This window comes from Theobroma cacao, chromosome 5, assembly GCF_053813885.1.
Source record: "Theobroma cacao isolate CCN51 chromosome 5, ASM5381388v1, whole genome shotgun sequence".
Classification (NCBI taxonomy): domain Eukaryota; kingdom Viridiplantae; phylum Streptophyta; class Magnoliopsida; order Malvales; family Malvaceae; genus Theobroma; species Theobroma cacao.
Window position 1 is genome coordinate 47,034,412 of NC_142643.1, and position 27,436 is coordinate 47,061,847.

The window sequence follows — 27,436 nt, forward strand, 5'->3', positions numbered from 1 at the left end:
ACTTATAAAAAGAAATTTATCAAACAACTTTAGCTTAATTTGAAAAACTATTATTTTTTATAAAAATTTCATAATAGCTTTTAAGTTAGAAAAAAATCAGGCCAAATAAGATCTAAAGTAGGTCTATCTCAACCTATGTATCTTTTATAAGGGTCCACATCAGTTAAAATCTGAGTCTACTCTAATACCACTTGTCATAGGTCCACGTTTCTAATCCAAAAAAACATATTTGATAAGTAGTAAAATGTACATATTTATATACTTAAGACCCATTTTATCTTTTACTATTGAAAGATCGTGACAAAAACTTTGAACTTCACGTTTTGAATAAAAATATATACTAAATCTCAACTCATTAAAAAGCCATTAAAATTTCGAATATATAAATGTGACCTTATGATAAAAAAATGACTTTAAAAAATGTACTTACTCGAGTTATAGGCAATCAGACTATTATTATTTTTTTTCATATAATATTAAGAATTCATCTTTTATCCTCGTAAAAAGAGGAATTATTTTTTTATTTAAAAATAAAAAAACTTATTAAAAACGTCATAAATTCTATTTTGGCATAATATATAAAAGAACTCTTAAACTATTCAAAAAAATTTAATATTTTATGTTGTTTGAATAAATTGCTGAAAACATTCTCTATTGTTTGTATCATTCTGTCAAAAATATTTTCACCATTACTAGGGCAGTTTTTACTAATTTAATATCAAAATTATGAATGGAAATAAAAATGGATAAAAGTAATAATGATATTTTTCAAAATATTTAACTACATACCTAAATAAACTATAATTTTTCAAAAAAAAAATTCCATCTCATTACTTCTTTACCATAACATTATAAAAATATCAATATTTATCAATTGGGTAAGATATATAAAAACATATACTTATAAATGTATATTTATCAAATGACAATCATTAAAATATTTTTCATTATAATTATTAATAATATTTATTCAATTTATAGGTAAAAATTTTAATTACATTGAATGATTTCATTAAAAAATATTTTTTAATTTTTATAGTTTTGAATAATTTAACTAATAATGTTTTAAGTTCAATATTAATATTCATCAAATCTATACTCCTAAGCTTATATGGGAATTTTTTTTTATTATTTGTAAAATATCTTATGCTCACGTAGTCAACGGGTGTTTTTCTTGATAACTTGTAAAATATTTTATATCTACCATAAATTTTTCGTATTCCAAACAAATATAAATTCTGAAAATATTTTCCGAAAACTATTGTATGTCAAAACAAATGGTAATAAAAAAATGACTTATAAAAATGTATTTGATCGAGTTTGCAAGAGTCATCAATTATTATTATTTTTTCACATAATATTAAGAAATTATATGTATCTCTATTAAAAGGGTATTTCTTTTTTATTATTTAAAAATAAAAAACTTATTAAAAAGCTCAGATATTTTCATTTTTAAGAACAAACCATGTGTTTTATTTTAATTTTCCCAATTATAGAGGTAAAAATCGAGTAATGTAAACCTAATATTCAAGAAAAGAAAAGATCCTTATCCGCATTTAACAAGGATTTCAGGAATTTGGAATCGGTTTCCAATTAGGCTTTAGATCAAAGGCCTATTTACGGTCCAATAAGCCCAAGTACAATGCTATTTCTGGTTATCTTCTTTCTTTCGAAGGAAAATTAAAAAAATACACACTCTTCTTCTTTGTCTTAGTGCTCGCTCGGCCGCTCTTCTTTTCAGGCAAGTCCTTCAAGCAATCAATATCGTATTTATTTATTTATTTTAAAATTAATCTTATCGGTATTTTTTGTATTTCGATCGGGTTTTTATTTGTTATTATTATTGCAATTTCTCGATGAAAAATTAATGAAGGGAAAGAAATCGGTGAAAACGAGTTTGGTTGTTTAATTTTTTTTCGATCTGTTTGTCTAGATTTAGGGTTTTAATTCGTCAAAGGTGATTTTCGTGAGTATAAGTAGGGTTTTTTTACTGTTTTTCAGATCATAATTTTAGTTTTTTTTTGGTTGGTTGGGTTTTCTTTTGCTTGGGAAATTGTAGTTGGATTTGATTTTGTTGGGAGGTTGAAGATAATTAGGGTTTTTAGCTTTTCAAGTTGTTTTTCTTTTTCTTTTTTTTACTTATTTGATTGATGATTTAATGTCATGGAAAAATTGGCGATTGTTTGTTTCAGGCTATAGCGGGCAGTGTTAAGAATTTGAAAGAAACCATGGCGAATTTTGCTAAACCGGAGAATGCATTGAAGCGAGCAGAAGGTTAGATACAAAGCTTTTCCTCTATTTTGGGCTCCAATTGTTTGTTGTTTTTGCTAATTGCTTCTTGCAAATGTTTGCTACCCCTTTTTCAGTATGAAAATTGTTGTCTGCTGTTAATATGCAACCGGGTTGTTGAGGCATTGCCATAAATAGTTATAAGTGTATATTGGGTTATGAGAACTAGCTGACTTTGTGATGGGTTTTATGCAGAGTTGATTAATGTTGGGCAGAAGCAAGATGCTTTGCAGGCGCTCCACAATCTAATAACTTCAAAGAGATACAGAGCTTGGCAAAAGCCACTTGAAAGGATAATGTTCAAATATGTAGAGCTGTGTGTTGACATGCGGAAGGGTCGATTTGCCAAGGATGGACTGATTCAATACCGTATTGTATGTCAACAAGTGAATGTTAGTTCTTTGGAGGAGGTGATCAAGCACTTCATGCATCTTTCTACTGAGAAAGCTGAGAAGGCTCGTAGTCAGGCACAAGCCTTAGAAGAAGCTCTTGATGTTGATGACCTTGAAGCTGATAAAAGGCCAGAAGATTTGATGCTAAGTTACGTCAGTGGAGAGAAAGGAAAGGATAGGTCTGATCGTGAACTTGTTACCCCATGGTTCAAATTTCTCTGGGAGACTTATAGGACAGTTCTTGAAATATTGCGGAACAATTCCAAGTTAGAGGCCCTCTATGCGGTATTTCCTCTCTTAAGTGACTTTTCATTAATATTCAGCATTTTTTACAACTATACCTATAAATCTTCAACTTTTGATTACGTTATGAAATTGGGCAATCTTGTTTTTAGCATTATGAAAGAAGGTTCACTAGGATCTTGCTTATGGTTATTCAGATTCAGTATATAACCCTTTACTACTTTACAATATTGATCATTTCTGGTCTTAGCTGAATTTGTGTGGAAAGTCCTTTTTGAGGGGATGAGCTGAACTGTTAATTGATTTAGTATTTAGAGTCAATCCTTTGTTATTTTTTGTATTAGAATCTTGAAGCTTGAAAGGATAAGTTTTGAGGAATGTAGGACTTAAGTCGTTATTAGATGAATTGCCTAGATTATACTAGGTTGTTGGAAAAAAATAGAACACGGCCTACAAAAATTGATTTTGGTCTTGGCCTGGTGGCTTTTACAGTGGACATATAATGGAACGAGTGTCTATGTTTTTTTATTTTATTTTATTTTCTTACTTGCAGTTAGATATGGCTCATTTGCACGTTAAGAGTAACTTGTTTTGTTCTATTTTTAAATATTCTGTAGATGACAGCGCATCGGGCATTCCAGTTTTGCAAGCAGTATAAACGGTCAACAGAATTCCGAAGGTTGTGTGAGATTATAAGGAATCATTTAGCAAATCTAAATAAATATAAAGACCAAAGGGACAGGCCTGACCTGTCAGCCCCAGAGAGCTTGCAACTGTATCTTGATACAAGAGTTGAGCAGCTGAAGATTGCTACTGAACTCGGACTCTGGCAGGTCTCTTGTTTTGTCTACCTTCTATCTGCTTAATGGATGAGTTTGCTAGCTTGTAATGGATGGATTTTACATGCTTCTGATCAATGCTTGTCATGTTTGGTCCTTGCAGGAAGCTTTTCGTTCTGTTGAAGATATTCATGGATTGATGTCCATTGTCAAGAAAACTCCTAAGGCTTCCTTGATGGTGGTTTATTATGCCAAGTTAACTGAAATATTTTGGATTTCAGCCAGCCATCTTTATCATGCTTATGCATGGTTAAAGCTATTTACACTTCAAAAAAGCTTTAATAAAAACTTAAGCCAGAAGGATTTGCAGTTGATAGCATCAGCAGTTGTTTTGGCTGCACTGTCGGTCTCCCCTTATGATCAAACTAGTGCTGCATCACACCTGGAACTTGAAAATGAGAAAGAGCGCAACCTTCGAATGGCAAATCTTATAGGATTTAATCTTGAACCTAAACTTGAGAACAGAGAAGTTGTATGTTGTGTTAAATTTTATTTGCATTCCGTTTCCTTTTTCCTGATGTTAACCTTTTCTGACATTGTGCACTTCTTCCAGCTTTCAAGGTCATCACTTCTTACAGAACTGGTATGTTTAAAGTTTATGAGCTCTTTTGGTTTGTTTCTTCTTTTTTTTCTGGGATTAAGTTTTTCTGATTTGGGTTTAAATTTTTAATATAACTGAACTCAATACAACTAAGCCTATAATCACAAACTAGTTGGGTTTGGCTACATGACCTGATTTCTTCCACTTGGATAAGGAAAAATAATCGCATGCAATATAGGTCTAACTTAATTTCTAGGTACAAAGTCTGAAAAGTTTGTGCCCTACCTGGATCTCAATGAGGTCCTTAATCTTTGAGTCTATTAATGAAGTGCTTTGTCTTTGTTTGCACTGTTCTTTAACACCAAGAAATAAGTCTGCCCAGTTTTGCAAGTTAGGCTTTTTTGAGATTCTCTTTCACTCTGTCAAATCCTATGGGATACCAAAGGAGTATTGGCTCTGTATTTATGTAACTAGAAATTTTTTGAGATGTCTCTAGATTGCTTATGAAACTGTCTATTTTTATACCTATTTTTATCAGTTCTCCAAAGGTGTACTTAGTTGTGCAACTCAAGAAGTGAAAGATCTTTACCATATTTTGGAGCATGAATTTCTTCCTTTGGATGTTGCGTCAAAGATACAGCCTCTGTTGATTAAAATATCAAAACTTGGTGGGAAGCTGGCTTCAGCTTCATCGGTACCAGAAGTTCAACTCTCTCAATATGTTCCTGCCCTTGAAAAGCTTGCTACCCTCAGGTTGCTTCAGCAGGTGTGTTACTTGTGTTAATTTTCCTTTCACTGTTTGTTTTATATGCTATATACCCCTCTGGTTATTTATGCTTGCTCTTCTCATTGTTCTTCTCCCTTGCTTCTCCAGGTGTCCCAGGTTTACCAGACAATGAAAATTGAGAGTTTGTCTCAAATGATCCCCTTTTTTGATTTTTCTCTGGTGGAAAAGGTTTCCGTTGATGCCATCAAACATAATTTCATTGCTATGAAAGTTGATTACATGAAGGGTGTTGTGCAGTTTGGTACTATGGTAAGTTAGGATTTTGGGTTGTTTCTTTGCGGATGTTACCAGGATTTGTGCACTTCATTCACATTTCTTATAGGTGTCTGCATAGCAGTGGATTCATTTATTTTATGTTGGCCTTTTCAGGGTCTGGAATCTGACAAGCTTCGTGATCACCTGACTATTCTTGCTGAATCTTTGAATAAAGCAAGAGCCATGATATACCCCTCTGCCAAGAAAGCATCAAAGCTGGGTGAAGTTTTACCGGGTTTAGGGGAGATAGTAGATAAGGAACACAAAAGGCTTCTTGCTCGGAAATCAATCATTGAGAAAAGAAAGGAAGAGCAAGAACGCCAACTACTGGAAATGGTATCCCCATTTAAATTGCTAGTCACATAGACAGCATTAAGTTTCATCATTTAGCAAAATAATGGAAATGATTTCATAAACTTATGCCTCTGCTTTTTGTTTTTTGATCCATTAGGAACGTGAGGAGGAGTCAAAGCGGCAGATGTTGCAGAAGAAAACTGAAGAAGCAGAAAAAAAGAGGCTTGCTGCTATGTTTGAGCAACAGCGAGCTGAAAGAATTCGTAAGGAAATAGAGGAGCGGGAGCTTGAAGAAGCACAGGCACTACTACACGAAACTGAAAAGCATTTGAAAAGAGGGAAAAAGAAGCCAATTTTAGATGGGGTAAGCTGCCATTTGTTTTAATTAAGTTTATGATTCATATGGAAGTTGCATTTTTGACCATGCATGTGTGTACAGGAGAAATTGACTAAACAAACCTTGCTTGAGCGAGCGATGAATGAGCAGCTCAAGGAGAGGCAGGAACAGGAGAAGAGGCTACAAAAAGTTGCCAAAACAATGGACCACCTGGAAAGGGCAAAGAGAGAGGAAGCAGCACCCTTGATTGAAGCTGCTTTTCAAAAACGATTGGTAGAAGAGAAGGTGCTTCATGAACATGAGCAACAGGTGAGTTTTTGTATGCCCTGTTTTGTTATTGTACCTGTTTTAGCAAATAAAAGATACCCTTATTTTCAATACTTCCCTTTCTAGGTCTTGAACATTTGATGTTGTATGTTCTATAAACATATCAATCACTATGATGTTTTTTAATCAACTGATGCTCTACTTCATTTTGCATCTCTATGGTTGCACCTATATCTTAAATGGATGGGTAGTCATTTTATGTTACACTATCTTGTTAAGAGAGGTTTTTTGTTGGTTTTTGCAATTGTCAACCTTTTGATGCCTTCTGTTATTCTCGTTTTCTGCATTGTAGCTGGAAGTTGAGTTGAGCAGACAGCACCATGATGGTGACTTGAGAGAGAAGAATAGGCTGGCACGCATGTTGGGAAATAAGGTCAGTACCTTTTGGATTGGTGGCTATGTACTCATGAGAGAGTTTCTCTTGTCAGAGATGATTTTCTTGCAGCTTGCTAAATCTTCTTTTCCAGTGTCAAGTGCCATTTAACATAATTTGGTTTTTGCTTTTCCACAGATGATATTCCAAGAAAGAGTAATGAGTCGTCGGCAAGCTGAGTTTGACCAACGGAGAGAAGAGAGAGAGGAGAGAATCCAACAAATCATTCAGGCCCGGAAGCAGGAAAGAGATATAAAGAGAAAGAAAATATTTTATGTGAGGTCTGAAGAGGAGAGAATAAGAAAGCTGCATGAAGAGGAGGAAGCTCGTAAGCTTGAAGGTATATACTTATATACACTTATTTGATTATATTTTCATTATTATTTGACTTTGAAATTGTATCCCATTTTTGGATAAGCTTATAGATCGTTTTCTCTAGAAAACTTATGGTATTTGATTCATAAATTTCCTCTTCTTATATCAATAGAATTCTGTCTCACCTCTCAACAGCTCGGGGAGTATTTTGTCTGTTCAAGCTCATTTCAGTTGTTTTGCTTTTCTATTGTTATTTAATTTTGCCTTCATCATTGTTATTTAAATTCTTTAGATATCTTTCCTTTGCTAATGTTCCTCTTAAGAGGGTATTTGTAAGTGTGCAAGAATATTTTTTTTAATAATAGTGTGCTAATAGTTTAAGCTAAAAATTTGTGCTTTTATCTAACTTTATTTATTGGCACATTGAAACTTGCAGAGGCTGAGAGAAGAAGGAAGGAAGAAGCTGAACACAAAGCAAAAATGGATGAGATTGCTGAAAAGCAGAGGCAAAGAGAACGAGAATTGGAAGAGAAAGAGAGGCAGAGGCGAGAAGCTCTCTTGGGAAGATCAACAGATGGGCTCTCTAGGCCTTCTGAGCTTCCTGCTGGGTCACGTGCAACAGAGCCTGGAGTTGCTGCTCCAGCTGCTGCTCCAACGGCCGGGAAATATGTACCTAGGTTCCTGCGAGAAAGAACCGAAAGCTCTGGTCCAGCTCCACCTTCAGAACCTGATCGCTGGGTCAAGCCGACACCCTCAGAATCTGATCGATGGACTGGTGGCAGCAGGGCCCCTCAACCGCTATCTGATCGCTGGACTAGTGGCAGCAGGGCTCCACCTCAAGATTCTGATCGATTGGGTGGCCCTGGCGGCAGCAGCAGGCCAGAACCCTGGCGGCCTTCAAGAGCCAGGAACCCACAACGCGGTTGATTCATCTTCCAATCTTGAAGGGGTGTGCTGAAATACAAATTTTGTACCGAACTATTTACGGTTGTCAGTGACAGCATCTCTGACAACTCGAGAAGTACACAGTATTGTTTTTGAGGACTTGTAAGACCTGGTAGTTGCATTATGTTTATTTTTCCTTGTGTTGGTCGATTACTCCTTTTTGTATGGCTAGGCTGAGGAAATCTCAAGTTATATAGAACCTCTCCGATATGTTAAAGGTTGAATTTTGTTTCTTAACGTTAAGACCTGTTTACTCATAATTCTGGATCTTGTTAGTTTCTGTTGCTCAGATAAGTTTTGAGTCCCAAGTGTCAAGTTGTGAAGGAGAATGAATGTGTTCCGTTATTTTGTGCTCGCTGTTTGAGGAATTACCTGTAAAATTTCAAAAAATTTTATTTTTAAATTTATCTATCAACCAGATGAAAATTTTGTTTCATATAATTTATATATTTATATTTTATCAAATATAAACTCGATTTATCATAACAAGGGTACACAAGTATTTTGTCCCGTAAGCCCATTTCTTTAATCTTCAATCATTAGTGTTTTCTTTTTCTTTTGACTGTCTTTTTTTATCTTTATTTGACCAATATTTACGGCTCAACCAGAAGCGGATCGAAAATAAATATTTAGCCATTTGGGGTTCGGGTACAAGCCCAACAAACCTACGGCCCAACTAATAGAAGATGAAAGCGGGCCACCCTGGCCCAAATTTATAAAAACCTAAAACCCTCCTTGTCCCCTTTCTCGCTGCATATTCCTTTCAACTCCTCTGCTTCATCCCCTGGAATCACCAGGCTTGAGTTAACTCACTGAATAAAGTATGAGTTCACTTGCCAGCAGATGTGCAAAGCTCCTTAGAATCTCTGTTCCTACAGCACCTAACTCTTCTCTAGGTCTCTCTTTCTCTCTCTGCTCTTTTTTTTTTCCCTTTTTTTTTTTTTACATATATGGGTTGTGGGATTAAACATTATTTGATGTAAGTTACTTTCTTTTTTACATTTTTTTTCTATATGGGTTTTTATTTTTATGGCTGCCATTACAAAAAAGAAAGATTATAAGATAATTTTTTAATGTAAGTTACGTGTAGTTTCTTATGCTGATCAATGTTGGTTCATTTAGCAGTTTTGACAAACAGTTGATTTGCATGATAGGATTTTGATTAATAAAATTGGAATGGCATTTTGGCATATGGTAACTTTGTTAACGAATTTTGTAGTGGCAGGTGTGCAACGTACCTCCAAGTTGTGGTGTTCAACTGGTTCGGTTGGTAGCGAAAATGATGAGGGGAAAGGCAATGAAATGGAAGAAGAGATTGATGATTTTCTTGGCGACAAGTCTGACAAGCGTGAGCCAATGCTTCAAGGTGTCAATCCTGCAAGTGGTTGGAATTACCGTGGTGTACACAGGGTATAACCTATTGATAGTTGTTTCTATTAGTGAGAATTTTGTTGTGAATTTGATGGGCTCTTTGTGTAATGTTAGCATTTGTTCCGGAAAATCTTTGATTATAAATATGACCATTACCTTTAATCATCAAAGATGGTATAGGATGCTTAAGTGATGCTCATGGTAGTTCAAATTCTTTAAGGTTTCTGCTCTGTTAAAAGCATTTAGTTAGAGTAATTGTATTTTAGTTTTATGTTTACTACTCTTACCTTTAAGTGGAAATAAAAACCGATTATTACATTTTTTTTTTACAGGCAATTATTTGTGGAAAAGTTGGGCAAGCCCCTATACAGAAGATATTGAGGAATGGACGAACAGTGACTATATTTACAGTTGGGACAGGTGGCATGTATGACCAGAGAATCATAAGGGACCAAAACACACCACAACCTGCCCAATGGCATCGAATTGCTGTGCATAATGATGCACTTGGGGCTTATGCGGTTCAACAAATCACTAAAAAGTATATATTCATACTCGATGCAATCTAGATTAGGCAATCTAAGAAAATACCAACCATGTTAATCTCTATGTGTGTGTGACAAATGGATTGTTGATGCAGCTCTTCAGTCTATGTTGAGGGTGATATTGAAACTAGAGTTTACAATGACAGCATAAATGGTGAAGTTAAATATATACCAGAAATATGTATCCGTCGCGATGGTATGTGACTTCCTATCGCTTGTGTGTATCTCCTTTTTATTCATGTTATTGTTTTAGGGGCATGTGTTTGTCATCTGTTTGCCATGACCTCATTAACTTAGTAGTACTCTTTGAATTTGATCTGAAACTGATTTAAGTTCTTGAAGGAATTAGACACAGCATTGTGCAATGAACTTTATTATGATTATGTTGCTCTGTTTTACATTAGGAGTCCATTACCTTTATAGGCTTGTACATGGTGTATTGTCAATGTTGAAACATTTTTACCCTATAATGTACCCTTGCAGGAAGAATTCGCCTTATAAAGACTGGTGAAGGTGTTAGCAATATATCGTTCGATGACCTGCGTAAGTTATCTTCCCTTTCTAGCATTTGTGACTGATGGTATACCAACCATGTGATACTGTCATACTTGCAAATTTTGATTGAAAATTTTTGGCTTAACTGGAATAAGCCCAATCCATCCCATTAACCTCATAACTCCGTTATCATCGCTAAAGGTGGCCTTTTAATCCCAAGTGCTTGGAACCTACTACCGACGGACTTCAATGTTCATGATCTCAGTTAGCTTGCAACTTCTTTATCTTCAATCTTTTGATCAGTGCACCTGACTGTTTGTGGCAGGAGAGGGATTGCTGTAGTTTGATGTCTAAGGGCATATTCCAGGAACTTCTCCACAGAAAGTGGGAGCAACTGAAGCTTCTAACTTTGTATTAAAAGAAGAGGAAAAAGTCGACTATTTTAGCCTTTTGCTAATTGGGCCTAAGATGGAATTATGCTTAGTTGTCATAGTTTCTATGTGTCACTTGTTCATTATTCTGCTTTGTTTTTTAAAACTTCTGATTGTCAGATAAATATCCTCATTTAGCCTGTCCTTGCGGCCCCACCTTCTTTCTCTCCATCATGGGACAGATGGGAAGGTACGCACTTGAAGAATCAAGAATGTTAATTGATTTATGATATTATTAATGAGGTTAATATTCAATTACATTTCAGTACCATCTACTCTAGTAACATGATTGCATCAATGTCGTGGTCTACTTGGCATCTTTGATTAATTCCACCCTTTGGCATTCTGTATATTGTCCATTATTAGCAGAATGACCGACTTAAGCTATTGAGGTTTATTGCTTTATGAATACTACACGTTCTGAATGCTGATTAATTGCCTTGAGAAACTCAAGCAATATGAATGCTGTGTTGTATTATTAATCCCATTTGAAGCTAGTTGATTGGAAAGGTGGTGCAGATGGTTAATCCCCCATCTCACTTTTGTTGTCTAATGTTTTATCCAAAGTGTGTTCATAATTTGAGTGGTTAGGTTGGCAAAGATGCACTTTTGTTAATATTAGTCTTATTCTATTAAGTAGTTTTGTAATTATAAGGTATTACTAGTACTACTTTAAATAACTTTTCAGCTGAAATAATGTTGAATGACACCTGTGATGATGCAATGCAAGTTAAATGAGTTGATTTCCTTGGATTGTGTATTTGGCTTTCTCTCCCATATTGTAAGTGCTCACTCTGTTCTTTGAGTGGCTTAATTTAAATCTAAAACCCCTCTTCTTTTGGCTCATTTCTTTCTTGACGTCTTCCCATTCTTTTTTAACTCGAGCACAAAGAAAGAATGCTTGACACCACCACCCCCCCCCCCCCCCCCCCCCCCCCCCCCCCTCCCCAAAGAAAGAAACCCAAAGATCTTATGATCCAATGGTTATTGGGTTTTGAAAATATGGTTGGTTGATTGGTGCAAAGACTTACAATCTGATGATTTTATTAGCCTATTATGATTCATTGTAACTACCTAGGATTCATGGACACATTAACACCCCAATGGCCTAGGTAAAATAATGTAAGATTTGGTCCTAACTCTTGTGCTTTTCATTCCTTATCTTTTTTCTGACCGAACCTAAGATTTCCACTATTAAATACACACACCCACTCCGCAGAAGGCAAGTGCCCCCCCTATAAAATTCCAAACAAGGAAAGTGGGATCAGAGTATAATTCCACGGACACTTGTTGACTTAAGGTTATCTAATGCCCACAAATTTGGAATCCACTGGTGCCAATGAGATTCTTATAGTATTTGATTAGGGATTTATATTTTATATACCATCACAGTATATTATCAATAAATCAAACATGGTCATTTTCAAAGATTTTTTAATTTTTATCTTTACATCTATATGAGGTGGCACTTTATAATTAACTGATAATATATAAATTTTATGTGACAATAATACATCAAATATAAACCAATTGATCATATATTTTTCATGTATTATAAGAATGAATTTTGGTTATATTTTAAGTTGAAAATTCCTTATCTTAAATTATATTTTTAGGTGAATTGCTCAATGCAATGCATGTTCAATCTTAATGATTGGTGCATATTGTGTGCACTTAAATGTCACACATAGAAAGAAAAAGAAAATTAAATAAAAATTCACATCAAAGACAGGAGCAGCTGCAATCAATTAATTGGATGGTGCTTAATTGGTAGTTACAAGTTAACAGAGACCCGAATTCTCAAACTTTCTCCCTCTAAATTTGCTCACTCTTTGCCTTTCGGTATAGGTTCCTTTGTGTAATGATGGTCACTGAGCGGTTGCATGACAGCAAGCATCAAAATCTAGTTTAAAAACCCATTGTTAGTTGACTTTGAACATGTAGAGCTAATGAGCTTCAAAGTTCATGGAGGTCACACTAGCTTTTTTTGTTTTTTGGTAAATACATATTCAATGCCCTCCATAATTGGTCTTCTAAATATGGTAGATATGGACATGTTTCGGGCTCCAGTTGGTTGGTAATGCAAGTAAAAAAGGATGCACTGTGATTATTTTTAGCATGCTTTTGGATTCTCCTACACGTAACATTGTTTTGTCTTCAGGTTCCACTTGCTGTATATAAAGGAGCATCGAGTTCTCAGGCTTTCCCTGCAGAGAACTTGGTGTCATTTCCCCCCCTGGTTTCAAAAACTAGACTAAAACATGGTGCCTGCTGTGATAGTTTTCTTGTTTGTTTTGGTAACCCAAGTGTCAGCCTTCCGTTTTTGCCCCAAATGTGGTAAAATGGAAGTTCCATATCCACTTAGCACTGATGAAAACTGTGGGGATCCTAGGTACAGGATCTACTGCAACAATGGTGTCCTAGAGTTCATGTCAGCTCAAGGGTTTTACTATAACATTCTCAGCATTAATCCCTGGTCTTCTAAGCTTGTTATAAGCCCGCCCTTGATACAGGAAAACACTTGTTACTCTTCTGATCTCGGTGTAGGGGGGTTAGTGCTCGATGAGAACTTACCTTTCAACATCTCTACTCGTAACACTGTCATGTTGTTTAACTGCTCTGATAGCATTCTTTTGTCCCCATTGAATTGCTCTTCAAGCAGCTTCTGTAGGCAGTTTGAGGATGCGGGGAAAGGGGGAAGTGGCTGCAGAGGAACACTTTGCTGCCATTTCTTGAAAGATGCATCCATGACCTCGCATAGGATCAGGGTCAGGCTTGGAGGCTGCACTGCTTATACTTCTGTGGTTGGTAAAAAGCCTAATGATCCCATTGATACATGGAACTATGGCATTGAGCTGCAATGGCTGCCTCCTTTCTGATAAAATTTCAGTTAGTTTCTTTGACAAGCTATAAATCATGTTGCTCCCTGGAATAGTGTCTCATCTTTCTGTTATATGTATCTGTTCAACTCTGATCGTTATGCTGTTGCTTTTCTTGCTTTGTTTCATTGTAATATCAGTGAATAAATGAAATGCATGTCGGTTTTAACTTTAAACTTTCAATGGTAGGAAAGCTGAAGTTTGCTTTCGAACTGGGCTTCTCCAGGGTTGAATTTCGACTTATGAATGCTGATTGTAGTAACCAACAGGATTCTTTTAGGAGTATGAAGCCCACTTTAGCAGGCTGTTAAGGCATGCCCTTGATGGCCCAATCTTCTTGACTTTCTTTATAGGATCTTCAATTTGCCATGCCCGTCAGCAGAAAGAAAACCCATGAAATGCCAGCCTTGAGCTGATTTTTCCTTTTCCTTTTCGCTTTTATATTAGGATTACTCAAGTGGATTAACCATGTCAACAACATCTCCCAGTTATTTGGGACTTGATCTGATCTATCTCCAATCAAGAAGTATATCTATTAAAAGTTGTGGGTCAGAATTTTCTTAAGTCAACAGCAAATTTCACCATCAATTCCTTAAGGTTATAAATAACTGCACTAGTAACACTGCATTGTTGAAATCTGTATGTAAAAGCAAATAGTGCAGTAGGCATGCATGGATCAAGTTTAATTGTTGGTTCAATCAATCCAATCATAAGCAGGCTATGGAGTTGAGAAGATGCCCTTGCTAATGGAGAAAGGCAGCAGGAATAAATATATTACTATGCAATCTTCAGTTTTAATTACAAATTCAAGCGGTTAGCAATCAAACTATCACAAATATCTATCAGATAGCATCCTTGTCCCGAGTTGGTCAGTAAAATAGCCGAGCGCACAAACGTAAACTCACAAACAATATGGCAAAACACCTACTCTTATCTCTACCTCGATTCTTACACGCATCTATTGCAATCACCACCAGGTAAAGGAAAACCAAGCATGTTCGCACTGCCAGGAAAAAAATACATCATATTTACTTTGTTACCGGAAAAGATGTTATGTGGTCACTGTGGGTCTGCTTGGCCTTTTTCCTTCCATGGCATCTTTCTTTTTCCGACAGTTAGTGCAGAGAAAGGGTCCTTCCCAGGGCTTCGAAGCAGGTGAGAAAAAAGGCCCAGAGTTCACAGTTAAACCCTCTGACGGGGGTTGATCAACTTGACAGACTGCACATTTGAAGATTCCAGAGTTTGTATTCATGGGAAAATCCTTTCCCAACCTGCAATTTTTATTACAAAAAACAGTGCAGTTAGAGACTGATCTATTTTAAAAACCTCTGTAATCCTTGTCCCCACAGCAATATATCAATTTAAACAACTTTAAGTTAAATGCCATCTTGAAATAATCAGTGCTTTTTTGCCCGGAAACCAGGCATTTAGGTGCAAAGCTGACATGAAAGTAGGAGAAACTTAACTGATTGGTCGTGATCAATATGTCAAACATCAAATCTACTTATGAATTATATTACTATAAACATTCAACCAGCACAGATGTAAAAAAGATTGTGAAAAACATTGGCAACTTCTGGCAATTTTTGTATGGCCTGCCGGTTTATTTTAAAACCATCCATATTCTTTCCCACAGGCACTTACCACCCCACATACATTTTATAAAGCAAAAGGCAACATAAAAAACAAATTAGAAGGGCAAAGGAAAGTTCTAACGAATGAATACCTTTCAGCAAGCATGGCAGAGCCCTCTTCAAATAGCTCCTCAACAACTCCAACAACAGAAAGTTTATTTGTAGTCTTGTTTGTAGAATTTTGAGATCTCTTCCCAAAAAGAAGAGAACTGAACACATTCTGCTTCTTCCTTGGTGTTGGAGGTAGGACAGGATGGTCACAAGGAATAATATCAACAACCAGGCAGGTTGTATCATCCTTCAGGCCCCTTGACCTCAAAGCTTCCTAAAAATAGTGTTAAAAACAAGAATTAATATTAAGGCAAATTGAGTAGATAATAATATAAGGAGAAAACCCAGTCTGGAAATCACCTTAACAACCAGCTTTGCTGCAAGGTCTGCAGGTAAACCCCGACATGACTTGGCAGCCACAGCTGAAGACAAAGCATCCCAAATACCATCTGAAGCAATAATAAGCCGTCCTCCAGCATTTGACAACTAAGCAAAAACAAAAAAGAAGTTTCAAGGTTTGGATACTCAGAAGAAAATTAATTGATAAATGCTCAGCAATAAGACATGAAGACATAACCTTCACTTGCTTAACATGCGGTATCGGGACAATAAACTCTCCAACATCTGTGTCCCCAATAGACCTAGACAGGCATAATCCACCGGGCCAGCAACGGAGGGGACCAACCTATTCTCATAACACAGATTCAACCCATAAGGAGGAGTCATAAACAATCATAACCTTCATAAACAACCCATTCCACCACATCCAATTCCCGCAAACCAAAAAAGAAAAAGGAGAGAAAGTTCTCATGCTGTAAAAGCAGAATACCTCATTGCCCCCAAAAACATTAAGTCTTCCTACTTCACCCCCACTGGCAGTGACACGCTCCCTCTCTTCTGCATTCTCTTCCAGCCTGTGATCCACCGTCAGGAGAGAAACTACACCACCTTGGGTGTCCAATATACATCGAGAATCACCAACAGATGCAACAGTGACAGTCCATCCATCTATTACAACAAATGTCACTGTTGTCCCAGAAGTTTCCCCTGTCATCAATATAAATGACTACAATGATAAGCATGCAGCAGAATTTGACTGAGAAAAAAAGTGTGATGAAACAGAAATGAATACATGCCTCTCTGCTGAAATTCAATGTCTGTTTTCACAAAACCTGCAACCAGTGCCCGAGGAAGGGCTTGAAGCCACTCCTCCCTGCTGATGCCTTGTGGAATTGCACTCAAGACATTACTCAATAAATTCTCCTTTGCAAAAATGGCAGCTGATATACCATTATGCCCATCAAAAATCTGCCAATAAAACCAATATTAGGAATCTCGACAAGCATCAAAAGTAATGTCACAGTTATTATGCTCAACTTGATCTATGACCACCCCAATTGGTTCTCATTTTTATGAGGACAAATTAAACAAGAGCATATGTTCACCAGAACTCAACCCAGTGAATCTCTTTTTTCCCATACTGTAATTCAAGCTCTCAATTTCTTTCCTCATTTCTTCACAACCAAACAGGAGGAATCCATAATGTGCTATTTAAGCTGATAAGCCAACATCCTTCATGTTTGAGAGAGCAAGCGAGAGAGAGAGAGAGAGAGAGAGAGAGAGGGTGGGCAAAAGGAGGAAGATAGTACCGCAAATACTGAAAAAGTTGTCGCTGGATTGCCAGGAACCCTCTGACAATCAGGTTTAACCAGAAAGTAGTCTTCTCCTTTTTTAGCCAAAGCGGCCTGTCCAAACTTCACAAAAGGCTTCTCAACTTTCTCATTCCTCAGCTCACGACCAATCAAAGTCGCAAGTGGAACAAGAGGTGGCTTCATCCTCGATACTTCAGCCTGGCTCATGTTAGTTTAGATCTCAACATTTCCAAAACTCTAATGCCAAAGCCCTAGCAGTCCAAATGAAACTATTTAGCATCACCACATTTAAAGGTAAGAAAAATGCGCAAGGCAAACATATCAATTCTTCAAAAATCAGTTTAGTCTGATAAGACATAGAAGACTTGCAACAAGCTAAACAGTAGCATTCAAGAAGATTTAATAAAAAAAAATATTCCCAAAATTATTTCCATCATTATACATCATATAAGATGATATACAAAGCCAAATGGATACATGATAGTCTCAAGCTTTGACATTTCCTAAAGCTTCCATGCAAAAACCAATTAACAAAAAACTCCCTGACACATTTCACCACTTTAATTCACAACATTAAAACAAAAATCCCCAGAAACTGATCTGAAAATTTCCACATACAAACTCACTGTTATTAAATTCACACCAACCCCCCAAAAGCAATGCGACTCAAAAAGAAATAAACGAATCAATCAAAGACAATGTACAAAATTTATTACCCAAAGCTAAATTCTTTATCCATTAAAAAAATTAACCTCAAAAAAAGGTCATTTTCAGCCCATCAATCTACAAACGAAATTCAGATAAATCTAAACCAACCCATTTTCAATTGTTAGCTTACAAACTCAAAATTCAGCTCAAGATCCAAAATTGAACATAAATCAAGCTAAAAAAATGAACAGCCAACTCCACTCCCCCCCCACCCCCACCCCAAAAAAAGAAGTGGACTTTGAGCAACCCAAAAAGAAAACTCACAGCTGAAACATGAAGAAATAGGAACCTCAGATCGCGCAGATATGGCCGTACATTGGGTGTTTCTTCATTTCTCTGCATGTATAAAAAGCATTCCTTTTTGTGCTTTTCTGGGTTACAAAAATCAAAGCTGAAAAACCCTAAAAGAGAGTAGAGAGACAGAGAGAGAGAGAGCTCACAGTGATTTGATTGGAAGAGAAGTCTAGAGAGAGAGAGAAACGCGGGTTTCAGGTGCTGATTTCCGGACAAAAACTTTTGATAATGACATTTATGTCCTAAATCTTAATCTTTTGTAATTATAGGGAACAAAATACCTTGTTAAATTACAAAACAGCCCTTTGTAATTGATTTTTTTATTTTTTTATATTTAAATTTTAATTTTACATTGTCTTTCATTCATTTTATTTTTTACAACTAACAACATTTATTTTCAAAAAGGTAAATATTTAATTTTATGAATAAAAATATTATAAAGAAAAAGGAAGATATAGTAGGTATTAAAAGGAGAAAGTGGGTTTTGACTTTTGATTTGTATTTCATTTTGTTTCATCCTACAAGGCATAATCTGCCTGGCTTATATCATGAAAGAAAATCTATCTGTCAAATTTTTCTTGGTCTAAAAGGAAACTGGATTTGACTTCTCTGCTCATTCATCCCCTAAGACTTACTTTTCTCTATGATAACAATAGTGGAAATTTGCTGTGTTTTGGCTGGCAGAAGAAAAATGGTGGGGTTGGGAGATATCTACTACTGATTTGTTTAGGTGGGAGGATTAAGCAAAACACAAAGATTAAGGCTTTGTTTGTTTAGGAGAAATTGGATTGGGCAGAGGATGCCAGATGAAAGGAATGAAACATGCAACCAGGCCAAACAAGACATAATCAGTCCCAAATCCAACATTTTTTTTTTGTTAATGAGGGACCTAAAATATGAAATAAAGGGAAGAATTATTCAAAGTCAGAAGCTTGTGATTACAAATTGGGATTTGGGTTTGCAAGTTTCTCATATCTCTTTGGGTTACTCGTTTCCCATTATGTGTTGGCAATCATGGTTCAACAAGTGGGAAATTTGCAAGCTGCCCCTCACTGATTGCTATATATATTTTTTAATACCTTTGACTTTGTTTCCAAACATGAAGTTGGGATGACAATTTAACAAGGGAAAAAAAAAGATGTTTATTAATTTTTTAAAGTGGATTTTATTTTCGGGTACATGTTTTCATCATCATTTTAATATTTTCATTTACAAAATAATGAACTTATTATGTGACATAAATTATTAAAAAACTTTTTACAAAACAATAGGCAAAGGTCAATGTATAGAGATAATATCAATGTACGAAAGCAACGCTTGCTAGAAAAAAGGTCAATGTATGAAGGCAGCGTCAGTGTACAGAAACAGTGTTTGTTCGGATACTATGTTAAGTGACAATATGTGTGTCAAATCAATCAAAAAGATAGTGGCAATATTGGTTTTGCAAGAACAAGAGGGGCAAGGGCATTTTGATTTTGAAATGTGGCAAAAAGGCCAAAGCACAAAGCTTAATTCTTAGTTGAGGGCAACTCAACCTTTTTTTGTGGGGGGTGGTTGTCTCTTTAATGGAATTTAGTGGATATATCTCACATTCTAAGAAAAAACCATCAAGGTACTTGCTGAGGTGGCCATGTGTTCGTGGGACCTACATAGAGGTGGACATTCGTTGGAAAGGAAAGGGAGAACATGTAATGAACAAGCAAGTGGATGTTTTGTTGTGCTTCAGTTGTGGCTAAAATCACTCCTGGTCTTGGGTCTGGGTCGTATGCAACTCCTGTAGCTGTAGGTCATAATTCCTAGTCACATTAGATAAGCATCACTTCAGCTCATCAGCATGTTGTTCCTGGGTTCAATCTTCAATATAAGAGGGATTCAAACTGTATAATCATTGAGTCTAATGCTTGAGTTTTATGAAATGATTTTGAGCTTGGGTCTGTGCGATTCTTATAATTGTAGATCATAAATCCATAGTCATTAGATAATATCAAATCAATATATAAACATTTTATTTCCGGGAGGTTCAATTTTAAATTCGAAAAGAAAGATTTGAACTTAACTCGAGATTTGATATGCTAATCATTGATCAAATGTTCTCATGCTATGCTGTTTTGTTTATACTCAAATAATATCATGATTCATTGATGTACTCCATATAATACAATTCCTCCCTTCTGCCCTCATTTTACAACCTTCTTTTTCCTTTCCAATCTTAATTCTACAAGAAAGAACAATTGATGGGGGAAGGGGGAAGAAAAAAAGCAAGAAGTTCCCAAAATCCACACCAGTGTGAGCAAATCAAATCAAGGAGGTGGATCATCATAGGGGGATTATGATTGACCACCACTAAGCACAGGCAACTGAGAAAATTGTTGCCACTTTGTATATGTGAACCTCTCCCTCTCTCAAATGATAGATACACAAGAAAAGGGCAAGAAAATGGGACAGAAAGTGAAAAAAGAAGAAGGGAAAAAAATGATGAAGCCAGTTTCCTTAACACTTCAGTTTAATCACTTTGTAGACCCAGTTTTCCTCTTTCCCTTGTGCAAATTCGGATTAACTCCATTTGAAGACTTCCTCATTGATGGTGAAGGAATTAGTGATGGAATTGAGCTCCTGGTTGCAAACCAAGAAAACAGAACAACAAGAAAATCAGGATTCTAAGCTCGTAGAAATAAACTGAAATTTGCAGTAAGAGAACAGCGTAGCATGATGTGATCAGGCAGCTTACCTGAATTCTGTGCTCTTTACTGTCCTAAGTTGCTGTTTCTTTGGTTTAGATGCCAAACCATTCGGACCACTGGTAATCTTAGGAATGTTGGATTGCCAAACCGAGTCATTCTCGGAACAATCACTAGTTGCAGCTTCAAGGTCAGAATCATCCGTAGAGCCAACTTCGGACCGAGTTCGTTGCAGATCATAGTCTTGGTTGCCCTTTCTGTTTGTAGTGAACTTATTCAAGTTTTGTTCCGGGTATATCTTTGTTGGACCACGAATGTAGCTCTGATTGAACTTGTCAGGCAGTTGTCTGTTGCCTGCTTCCCTACTTGCTGATGGATTTCGATCCTTGCTCATGTTGCTATGCCTCTTCACCATGACTTTATCAACCCAGTCACCAGGAACTGAATCTCTGTCGTCATCCTTTACAGTTACTGCAGGACTGCTAAGAGGTGGCCACAGAGATGGATTCGCTAGCATCTCTTGGATCTCCAAGCTATCTCTCCTAGATGTGGATGAAGAGTCATTCTGAATCAGCAGGCAAAAGCGTATCATGTTAGGCAAATCTTATCCTTGGTTGAAAACATTGACAGAAAATTGACAGTTTTTCTATCTCTGAAAGATGATTCAATGGGTAGATGATTGGTTCTGAAAGCAAATTAATCTGCAAAGATGATAAGCATTTACTATAATCCTTAGAGTACTTCTATAAGATGGATAAACCAGTTCTGAAGCTTAATTGTTAAATCTGCAATCTACATCCTGTAAACATGTTAATCATTATTGGAAGATAAAGTTCTACCAATCGTAGCAGTTATATTATACCTCAGTGTTCGCAAGGCCGTTAGATAGATCACTGAAACTCTGCAATTTAGGAAGAGAAGCTGATGATTCAAGCTTTGGTCTACTTTCTGGGCTACTGGATTGAGTATGTTGCAGGTACTCTGGCATTCCTTCCTTTCTTGCTAAGGCTGCTTTAAGACTAGCTATCTGAAAACAATTGAGATGAGTAAATATAAGCACAGGTATGACAGCAGACACTTCTAAGTTAAAATGCAGAAGGGGCACATGGAGAAACCTGTTCTTTAAGCTCTCTCACTTCTCCACTATCTTTGTTCACTTTAGCAGCACCAAGCTCAACTGTGGCAACCCTTTCTGCAAATTTAAGTGTACTAATTGTTTCTCCCAGAGCTTCATACTCTGGAGCAATGTGAACGAACATGAGTGTTTTGGCTTGTCCTCCTGACAGATGAGAACAATAACATGGTCACAAAGAAGAATACAGTACCAGCACCTTTTTTAGGTTGGAGGGGGTTTCAGATAATCTTACCAAGTGAATCTTGGAGCAACTGCGTAAGTTTACTGTTTCTATAGGGAACGTGTGAGCTTTTTGAAGCAAGAGAAGCTATCACATCTCCTAAAGCAGATAGAGATTTGTTGATATGTTGCGCCTCTTTTAACCTATCCCCAGTCACCTCAGATTTATCTACCCTTTCACTTCCTGCCAGATCAACCAGGTGCATAGAACCACGAAGAATGTTTCCTGAAGTGAGGTCTTTTCCTTGAACATGAACTGTCAAGCAGCTGGTTTTCAGGACCAATCAGAAACTTAGCATGGTTTAGAGCACAACTAGAAATGAAATTAATCTTTTCGAAATTAAAAACCAGAAACATTAGACTGAACCTGTGAGATCGACTACTTCTGTCATTCATGGCTGTGGCGCTAACTGCACGATTCTTTTGCCCAAGATTCATCAAATTTATGACATCAAATGTTGATGATACAGGTACAAGGCTTGCATCAGGTACATTAATACCATTTTGAGAGCTGTTACGAATTTCTAATGTATGTAGAAGTTAAAGAACACAAATGGGTTTGAGGCACCAATGAACAACATAAAACATTCTGGAGAAATACACATAAGTCTGATATAAAGGATATCTCTTATTTATACCGTCTGCTGAAAGGAGATCCCTGACTTGTTCATTGTAAATTTCAAGCATTTGCACAGAAATATCATAGGAAATGGTTTCTTTCCTCTGGTTTGAGAGGAGAAATAGATCACTCAATGCCCTGTAGTTTACACCTAACTCTTCCTCTGTGAGCTCCTTAGGCCCTGTCTGGATTCATAAATGAGATGAATTAGCATAACGTATTTGACTGACTACAGTAAGAAAAAAAGATTCTTATTAGCATTATCACTGCTGTGACAAAAAGCTGCATTTCTTACCATGGTATAAGTTTTCCCTGATCCTGTTTGGCCGTAAGCAAATATGCAAACATTATAACCATCAAGAACGGACCGAATCAAAGGTTGGGTATCAGAGAAAACCTCCGCTGCAGGGAAAGAGAATCCATGCTCAGGAAAGGCTTAAAAACCAAAAACAAAATTACATGGATAGAATCATAGAGAGAAGAACATCTTTCGAATCACTAACCTTGGGTTACAGAAGGACTGAATATTTTGTTAAATGTGAATGATTTCCGTCCCTCTTTTCCATATTTTGAAGGGGTGATAATTGCGATAGTACTGTCATCTATGTTGTCTACAGAACTCAAACTGTTTGATTGCCCGTTCAAGAATGGCCTTACCCGGCAGTATACTCTTATATTCCCTAAAACAGAGAACAAATACAATTGAGAATGATTTGACTGTGGTGATAGTTTCTCTAAATCAAGCCTTTGAACTGTTAAGACAGCTACCTTTCAGGTCCTGCACTTGATTGTATAACTTGCGGTTTTCTTCAAGAACTCTCTGATATCCTGAAGCAGCATAAGCTAGAGTATGCAAGTGTTTACCTATTAAGAGAAGCTAGAATGAGAAATATTACATTTTCCTTTTAAGAACAAACCTGAAAGTAATCAAGGATTGACTTCAGTTTGTACCTAGATTGACAAACTCTTCTTGGCACATCCTTTGCAAAAACTGCATGCTGGCTTTTGTGGCATGAAGTCTATGCTTCAGTTCCTATAGGTACAAATACATCAACCACTGCATCCCTATCGTAGACAAAAACGAATATTATAACTCGAATCAATGCTAACTGCAAATTACCAGGATATCTTCTTGTTGTTGTTCAAATAATGTCTGCTGTTTCAGAAGATGTCTTATTGATTCCTCATCAGCATTGCACTTCCCATCGTAAAGTTCTTTTTTCTCTGATTCTGCTGATGATTCATCTTCAATCATTTCCTCAGCTGGGGCCTCTACTTCAACCTTCATCATCATTTAAAAGATATGAAGGTATTTCAGTGATAATCACATGAATCAATAACCGAAAGCTACTTAAAAACATTGGCCTACCTTGTCATCAGTTGAAGCAGTTCGTGAAAGCAAATTATCAGGAACAGATTCTTCCATATCTTTTGCTGTAGTTTTAGTCTGTCAGATTACCAAAAATAAGTTCACCTTTCAAAAAAAAAATGCTAGTAAGAGAATTGAGGAACCATGTATACGAATGGATTACTGAGATCAGAAGACAGATTAGGCCATCAATGGATATGCTGCAGACAGCCCTCGACACTTATAATATTATCTGCTGACAATCGTTTGAAATTTTGAAGATAAAGAGTAAACGCTTGTGAAGAGTTAAAGCTACTCAAAAATATTGGCCTACCTTGTCATCACATGAAGCAGTTCTTGAAAGTGAATTATCAGGGACAGATTCTTCCATATCTTTTGTTGTAGTTTTAATCTGTCAGATTACCAAAAATAAGTTGACCTTTCAAAAAAAAAAGCTAGTAAGAGAATTGAGGAATCATGTATATGAATGGTTTACTCAGATCAGAAGACAGATTAGGCCATCAATGCATGCTGCAGACAGCCCTTGACACTTATAATAGTTACAAAAAGGTGCAAGAAAATTATCTGCTGAAATTTTGAAGATAAAGACTTAACACTTGTGAAGAATTAAACCTGCTCACCAGTTCATTTTGGCTCGCCAAGCGACGCTCAAACTCCTCCAAGACTTTGTTGAACATAGATTCCACAATCTGTTACAACCAGAAGAGTTATCTTTTTGTGGTTTGTCCTCAGTAAACTATTGAAAAGATAGATTGAAGCAAAAAGAGTAGTTTTAAGTTGGAAAGTGAAAGTTTGCAGCAAACACATTTTCCCTCATAAGATAAACATTTTCCTGATTCACCATCCCATTCTAATACCATACAGGAAGAAGGTTTGCATATTTAGCAGCAAATAAGTTTCTTATTCCATCCTGACTGAAGTCGCTGTTTGAGATGTTTTTGTAGGAGCAGAAGGACCTCACCGTGGGAATTTCTTCTTGCTTCTTATCTGAAAGAGCTGCACGAACTAGCATATGCAAAGAACGGACGGAACCCTGCAGATAACAATGAAAACGGCCTATCAGTTGCTTCTCATTTCAATCCTGATCAATCAGATAGCATGAACATGCAAAAATATAAAAAAAAGCTCACTAACTGCTTCACTGAGGTCTGACTGATCACTGCACAAGCTTTCTACAGACTTCTCACCCAAGGACATGGTCCTTGACATCGAATTCGTGAATGGTTCAGAGCTTTTTCGTACAAAGGGTTTCCCTGTCCCAAAATTTGAGGGTTTGGCATTTGCAGAATACTTCCATGAACCAATTCCACCACTTTGTTTCCATTCACTGTAAGACTTCAGTGCTAGAACACAGTTCACAATCCTTGAAGATTTCCCACCCTGAAATAAAATCAAGAAATTAGCATTCACATTCATGTAGACAAGAAGATAATTTCAACACTAACCTGTTCCAAATCAGAGGCTTCAAATGTTGGAATCCCCATTTCCTCTACAGCTACAAGGAAGTTTCTCACATTCTCAAAGTATTGGAATGCTGATAGAGCAGCCCCATCTGGAATAATGACAGAATCACAAGCTCCTTCTACTACCTACAATTAATACAAAAAATAAATCGAAATTGGGTAGGACAATTGATCGAGCAAATAGAATACTATCAGAAACTGATTGTTGAAGCAAACCTTTGGCACTGCTCCAGGCTGGACCTTGTTAAGAACATTGCAAAGGATTATGCCACTTCGCAATCCAAGCCTGAATTCTTCTTCAGAAGGCTCAGCAGGCAAGTCTTTACCCCCAACAACACCTACTTTTTTTCTCAGCCACCCAGCAGCTTCATATCTTCTCAAAGCTACAAAAATGTAAAATGGTGATGATATTAAAACTTCTCCTTTGCATTCTTTCAGCAAACGCAAGCTCAGAGAATCAACCAAGAAAAAGAACATTTCAACAAATCATGGAAGTTAAAAGAATTAAAAACCGGGTCTTCGACGTCCTTTGAAATGTAATGCGTTTCCAATTTGTTTGGAGATTACTTGAAAGGGGAAAAAATGAAGAAAATGTGCCTTTTTTTATAGCCAAAATTGTCAGAAAGATGCAGATTTTATGATTATTTCTGAGAAATGCGATGCAGAATTCATGAAACTTGGTAAAATAAGATCAATTTGAATATCTTAAAATCAAACTCAGAAAATCTGAAGCTCAAAATTTGATCAAAAACAAATAAGAAGCCAAAAGAACTAATGATCATGCAAGAAAGCACCAAGAATGTTTTCAAGATTGATCAAGATTTAGAGAAATAACAAAAAAACCATTGATCATTCAATAGAATCAAATAAGAAATTAAAAACAGAGCAGGAAAAAATAAACCAAAAATTTAGATCATTACAAGATTCCTCGATTTTTCTCGAAGCCAAATTAATGTCGCTTATTGGAGTTCCTTGCTGTTGAAGAACTTCCTCCAAAACTGATATCACGGAGAATTGCAAATTCGACTCTGTTGCCATTTTGTAACAAAACCAGCCGTTGAATTGAAAAATAATACAAAAATTTTCAGAATCAATTCAAAATTTTAATTCCTTTTCATTTATATTCAAAACCCAAATCGTGAAAAACCAAAAAAATAAAAGAATTTGAATCTTTTTCTTTTTCTTATAATCAACAGCTCTGTCAAGAAACAGAGGAGGATAAAAACAGAGACCAAAAATTCTGTTTTTTTCTTCTTCTTTCCTCTATTTTTTTCTTATTTTCTTTTTGGGGTATTGGATCTCTCTGTGGAGATAATACAGAGAGAGAAAAATTGGAGGTTTTAAAAGATTTCCTCTCACTTTCTCTCAGTTTCTCTCTGTCTCCCTCTCTCTTTCTCTCTGTTTTTCTCACAGTTTCTCTCTAATATTGAAGAGAAAAGCTATACACCGAACCTGGTTCCGAGCCTCCAGGTTATGAGAGAGCTTCACGGTTTATATTTCCCCGAGTGAGAAAATGATGGACTAATTTTAAAACTTTTGTCTTTTTTTTTCCTTTTACCCTTTTTTATTATTTATTTTTAATTTAAAAATTAATTAATTATTCATCTTCTTTCTTTTACTTAATTAATTAATTAATTTTATTATTTATTTTTAGTTTAATTGATTAATTAATTGGCTTTCAAGCACTTGGCGGGACCCCTTAACCCTTAGGTTACTCAAAAGATTAGTGGAGAAATCATGGAAAATCTAGGGCATAGATTTCATTCAATAAATTTTAGATTCTTGTTAGCTTATAGTAATTATAATGTCTAAATTTCAATAATTAAAAAAATAAGTATAGGGTTGAGATCGTAATTTAATTTCTAATGATACGTATTTCATAATTATATTTATATCGGATCATACTCTACTTTCAAATTATATATACAATCTTCTCAGGTGAAAATAATACATGTA

The 27,436-nt window shown here is 36.1% G+C and overlaps 4 protein-coding genes and 1 pseudogene across 9 annotated transcripts; 3 read left to right on the forward strand and 2 right to left on the reverse strand.

The window, feature by feature from the left end:
• Positions 1-1,610: 1,610 nt before the first annotated feature.
• Positions 1,611-8,067, forward strand: LOC18600533 (eukaryotic translation initiation factor 3 subunit A-like). Its single transcript, XM_007031018.3, has 14 exons — positions 1,611-1,741; positions 2,193-2,274; positions 2,485-2,966; positions 3,542-3,757; positions 3,867-4,235; positions 4,317-4,346; positions 4,843-5,070; positions 5,179-5,340; positions 5,461-5,682; positions 5,798-6,004; positions 6,080-6,286; positions 6,597-6,677; positions 6,816-7,017; positions 7,429-8,067. The coding sequence occupies exons 2-14, from the start codon at positions 2,229-2,231 to the stop codon at positions 7,917-7,919; spliced, it is 2,943 nt and encodes a 980-aa protein (XP_007031080.3). The 5' UTR covers positions 1,611-1,741; positions 2,193-2,228; the 3' UTR covers positions 7,920-8,067.
• A 606-nt stretch (positions 8,068-8,673) lies between these two features.
• Positions 8,674-11,047, forward strand: LOC18600534 (single-stranded DNA-binding protein, mitochondrial-like). Of its 2 annotated transcripts, none has more exons than XM_007031020.3 (6): positions 8,674-8,833; positions 9,157-9,347; positions 9,641-9,849; positions 9,949-10,049; positions 10,337-10,396; positions 10,674-11,047. In XM_007031020.3, exons 1-6 carry the CDS (start codon positions 8,761-8,763, stop codon positions 10,688-10,690), a joined length of 651 nt encoding a protein of 216 aa, XP_007031082.1. In that variant the 5' UTR covers positions 8,674-8,760; the 3' UTR covers positions 10,691-11,047. The 2 variants fall into 2 exon arrangements, with proteins under 2 accessions (XP_007031082.1, XP_007031081.1); XM_007031019.3 differs by having other exon boundaries at positions 9,163-9,347.
• A 1,927-nt stretch (positions 11,048-12,974) lies between these two features.
• LOC18600535 (wall-associated receptor kinase-like 20 pseudogene) lies at positions 12,975-13,827 on the forward strand (annotated as a pseudogene).
• Positions 13,828-14,384: 557 nt separating this feature from the next.
• LOC18600536 (Protein phosphatase 2C family protein) lies at positions 14,385-18,237 on the reverse strand. Of its 5 annotated transcripts, none has more exons than XM_088806724.1 (9): positions 18,144-18,237; positions 17,968-18,039; positions 16,993-17,193; positions 16,480-16,651; positions 16,173-16,390; positions 15,921-16,028; positions 15,704-15,829; positions 15,385-15,617; positions 14,385-14,929 (listed from the first exon to the last, which is right to left on the reverse strand). In XM_088806724.1, exons 3-9 carry the CDS (start codon positions 17,176-17,178, stop codon positions 14,710-14,712), a joined length of 1,263 nt encoding a protein of 420 aa, XP_088662850.1. In that variant the 5' UTR covers positions 17,179-17,193; positions 17,968-18,039; positions 18,144-18,237; the 3' UTR covers positions 14,385-14,709. The 5 variants fall into 5 exon arrangements, with proteins under 5 accessions (XP_088662850.1, XP_007031084.1, XP_017977707.1 ...); XM_007031022.3 differs by having other exon boundaries at positions 16,993-17,246; XM_018122218.2 differs by having other exon boundaries at positions 14,385-14,661; positions 14,738-14,929; positions 17,968-18,199.
• Positions 18,238-20,103: 1,866 nt separating this feature from the next.
• On the reverse strand, positions 20,104-26,879 carry LOC18600537 (kinesin-like protein KIN-14G). Its single transcript, XM_088806886.1, has 20 exons — positions 26,401-26,879; positions 25,697-25,863; positions 25,463-25,606; positions 25,152-25,397; positions 24,979-25,050; positions 24,638-24,706; positions 24,331-24,408; positions 24,018-24,095; positions 23,769-23,930; positions 23,600-23,681; positions 23,417-23,512; positions 23,152-23,328; positions 22,944-23,050; positions 22,631-22,833; positions 22,397-22,540; positions 22,043-22,296; positions 21,791-21,954; positions 21,538-21,702; positions 20,726-21,240; positions 20,104-20,610 (listed from the first exon to the last, which is right to left on the reverse strand). The coding sequence occupies exons 1-20, from the start codon at positions 26,516-26,518 to the stop codon at positions 20,505-20,507; spliced, it is 3,147 nt and encodes a 1,048-aa protein (XP_088663012.1). The 5' UTR covers positions 26,519-26,879; the 3' UTR covers positions 20,104-20,504.
• Positions 26,880-27,436: the final 557 nt, after the last annotated feature.

Coding starts and splice junctions, on each gene's coding strand:
- LOC18600534 (XM_007031020.3), top strand. CDS start 8,761: ATGAGTTCACTTGCCAGCAGATGTGCAAAGCTCCTTAGAATCTCTGTT. Junction 8,834..9,156: donor AGCACCTAACTCTTCTCTAG/GTCTCTCTTTCT, acceptor CGAATTTTGTAG/TGGCAGGTGTGCAACGTACC. Junction 9,850..9,948: donor GTTCAACAAATCACTAAAAA/GTATATATTCAT, acceptor TTGTTGATGCAG/CTCTTCAGTCTATGTTGAGG.
- LOC18600536 (XM_018122218.2), bottom strand. CDS start 18,045: ATGCAGAGAAATGAAGAAACACCCAATGTACGGCCATATCTGCGCGAT. Junction 16,029..16,172: donor ATGTTTTTGGGGGCAATGAG/GTATTCTGCTTT, acceptor TTATGAGAATAG/GTTGGTCCCCTCCGTTGCTG. Junction 15,618..15,703: donor CAGCAAAGCTGGTTGTTAAG/GTGATTTCCAGA, acceptor CACTATTTTTAG/GAAGCTTTGAGGTCAAGGGG.
- LOC18600533 (XM_007031018.3), top strand. CDS start 2,229: ATGGCGAATTTTGCTAAACCGGAGAATGCATTGAAGCGAGCAGAAG. Junction 6,287..6,596: donor TTCATGAACATGAGCAACAG/GTGAGTTTTTGT, acceptor TCTGCATTGTAG/CTGGAAGTTGAGTTGAGCAG. Junction 7,018..7,428: donor GGAAGCTCGTAAGCTTGAAG/GTATATACTTAT, acceptor TGAAACTTGCAG/AGGCTGAGAGAAGAAGGAAG.
- LOC18600537 (XM_088806886.1), bottom strand. CDS start 26,518: ATGGCAACAGAGTCGAATTTGCAATTCTCCGTGATATCAGTTTTGGAG. Junction 23,329..23,416: donor TCAAGTGCAGGACCTGAAAG/GTAGCTGTCTTA, acceptor TCTCTGTTTTAG/GGAATATAAGAGTATACTGC. Junction 21,241..21,537: donor ACGGCCTTGCGAACACTGAG/GTATAATATAAC, acceptor CTGCTGATTCAG/AATGACTCTTCATCCACATC.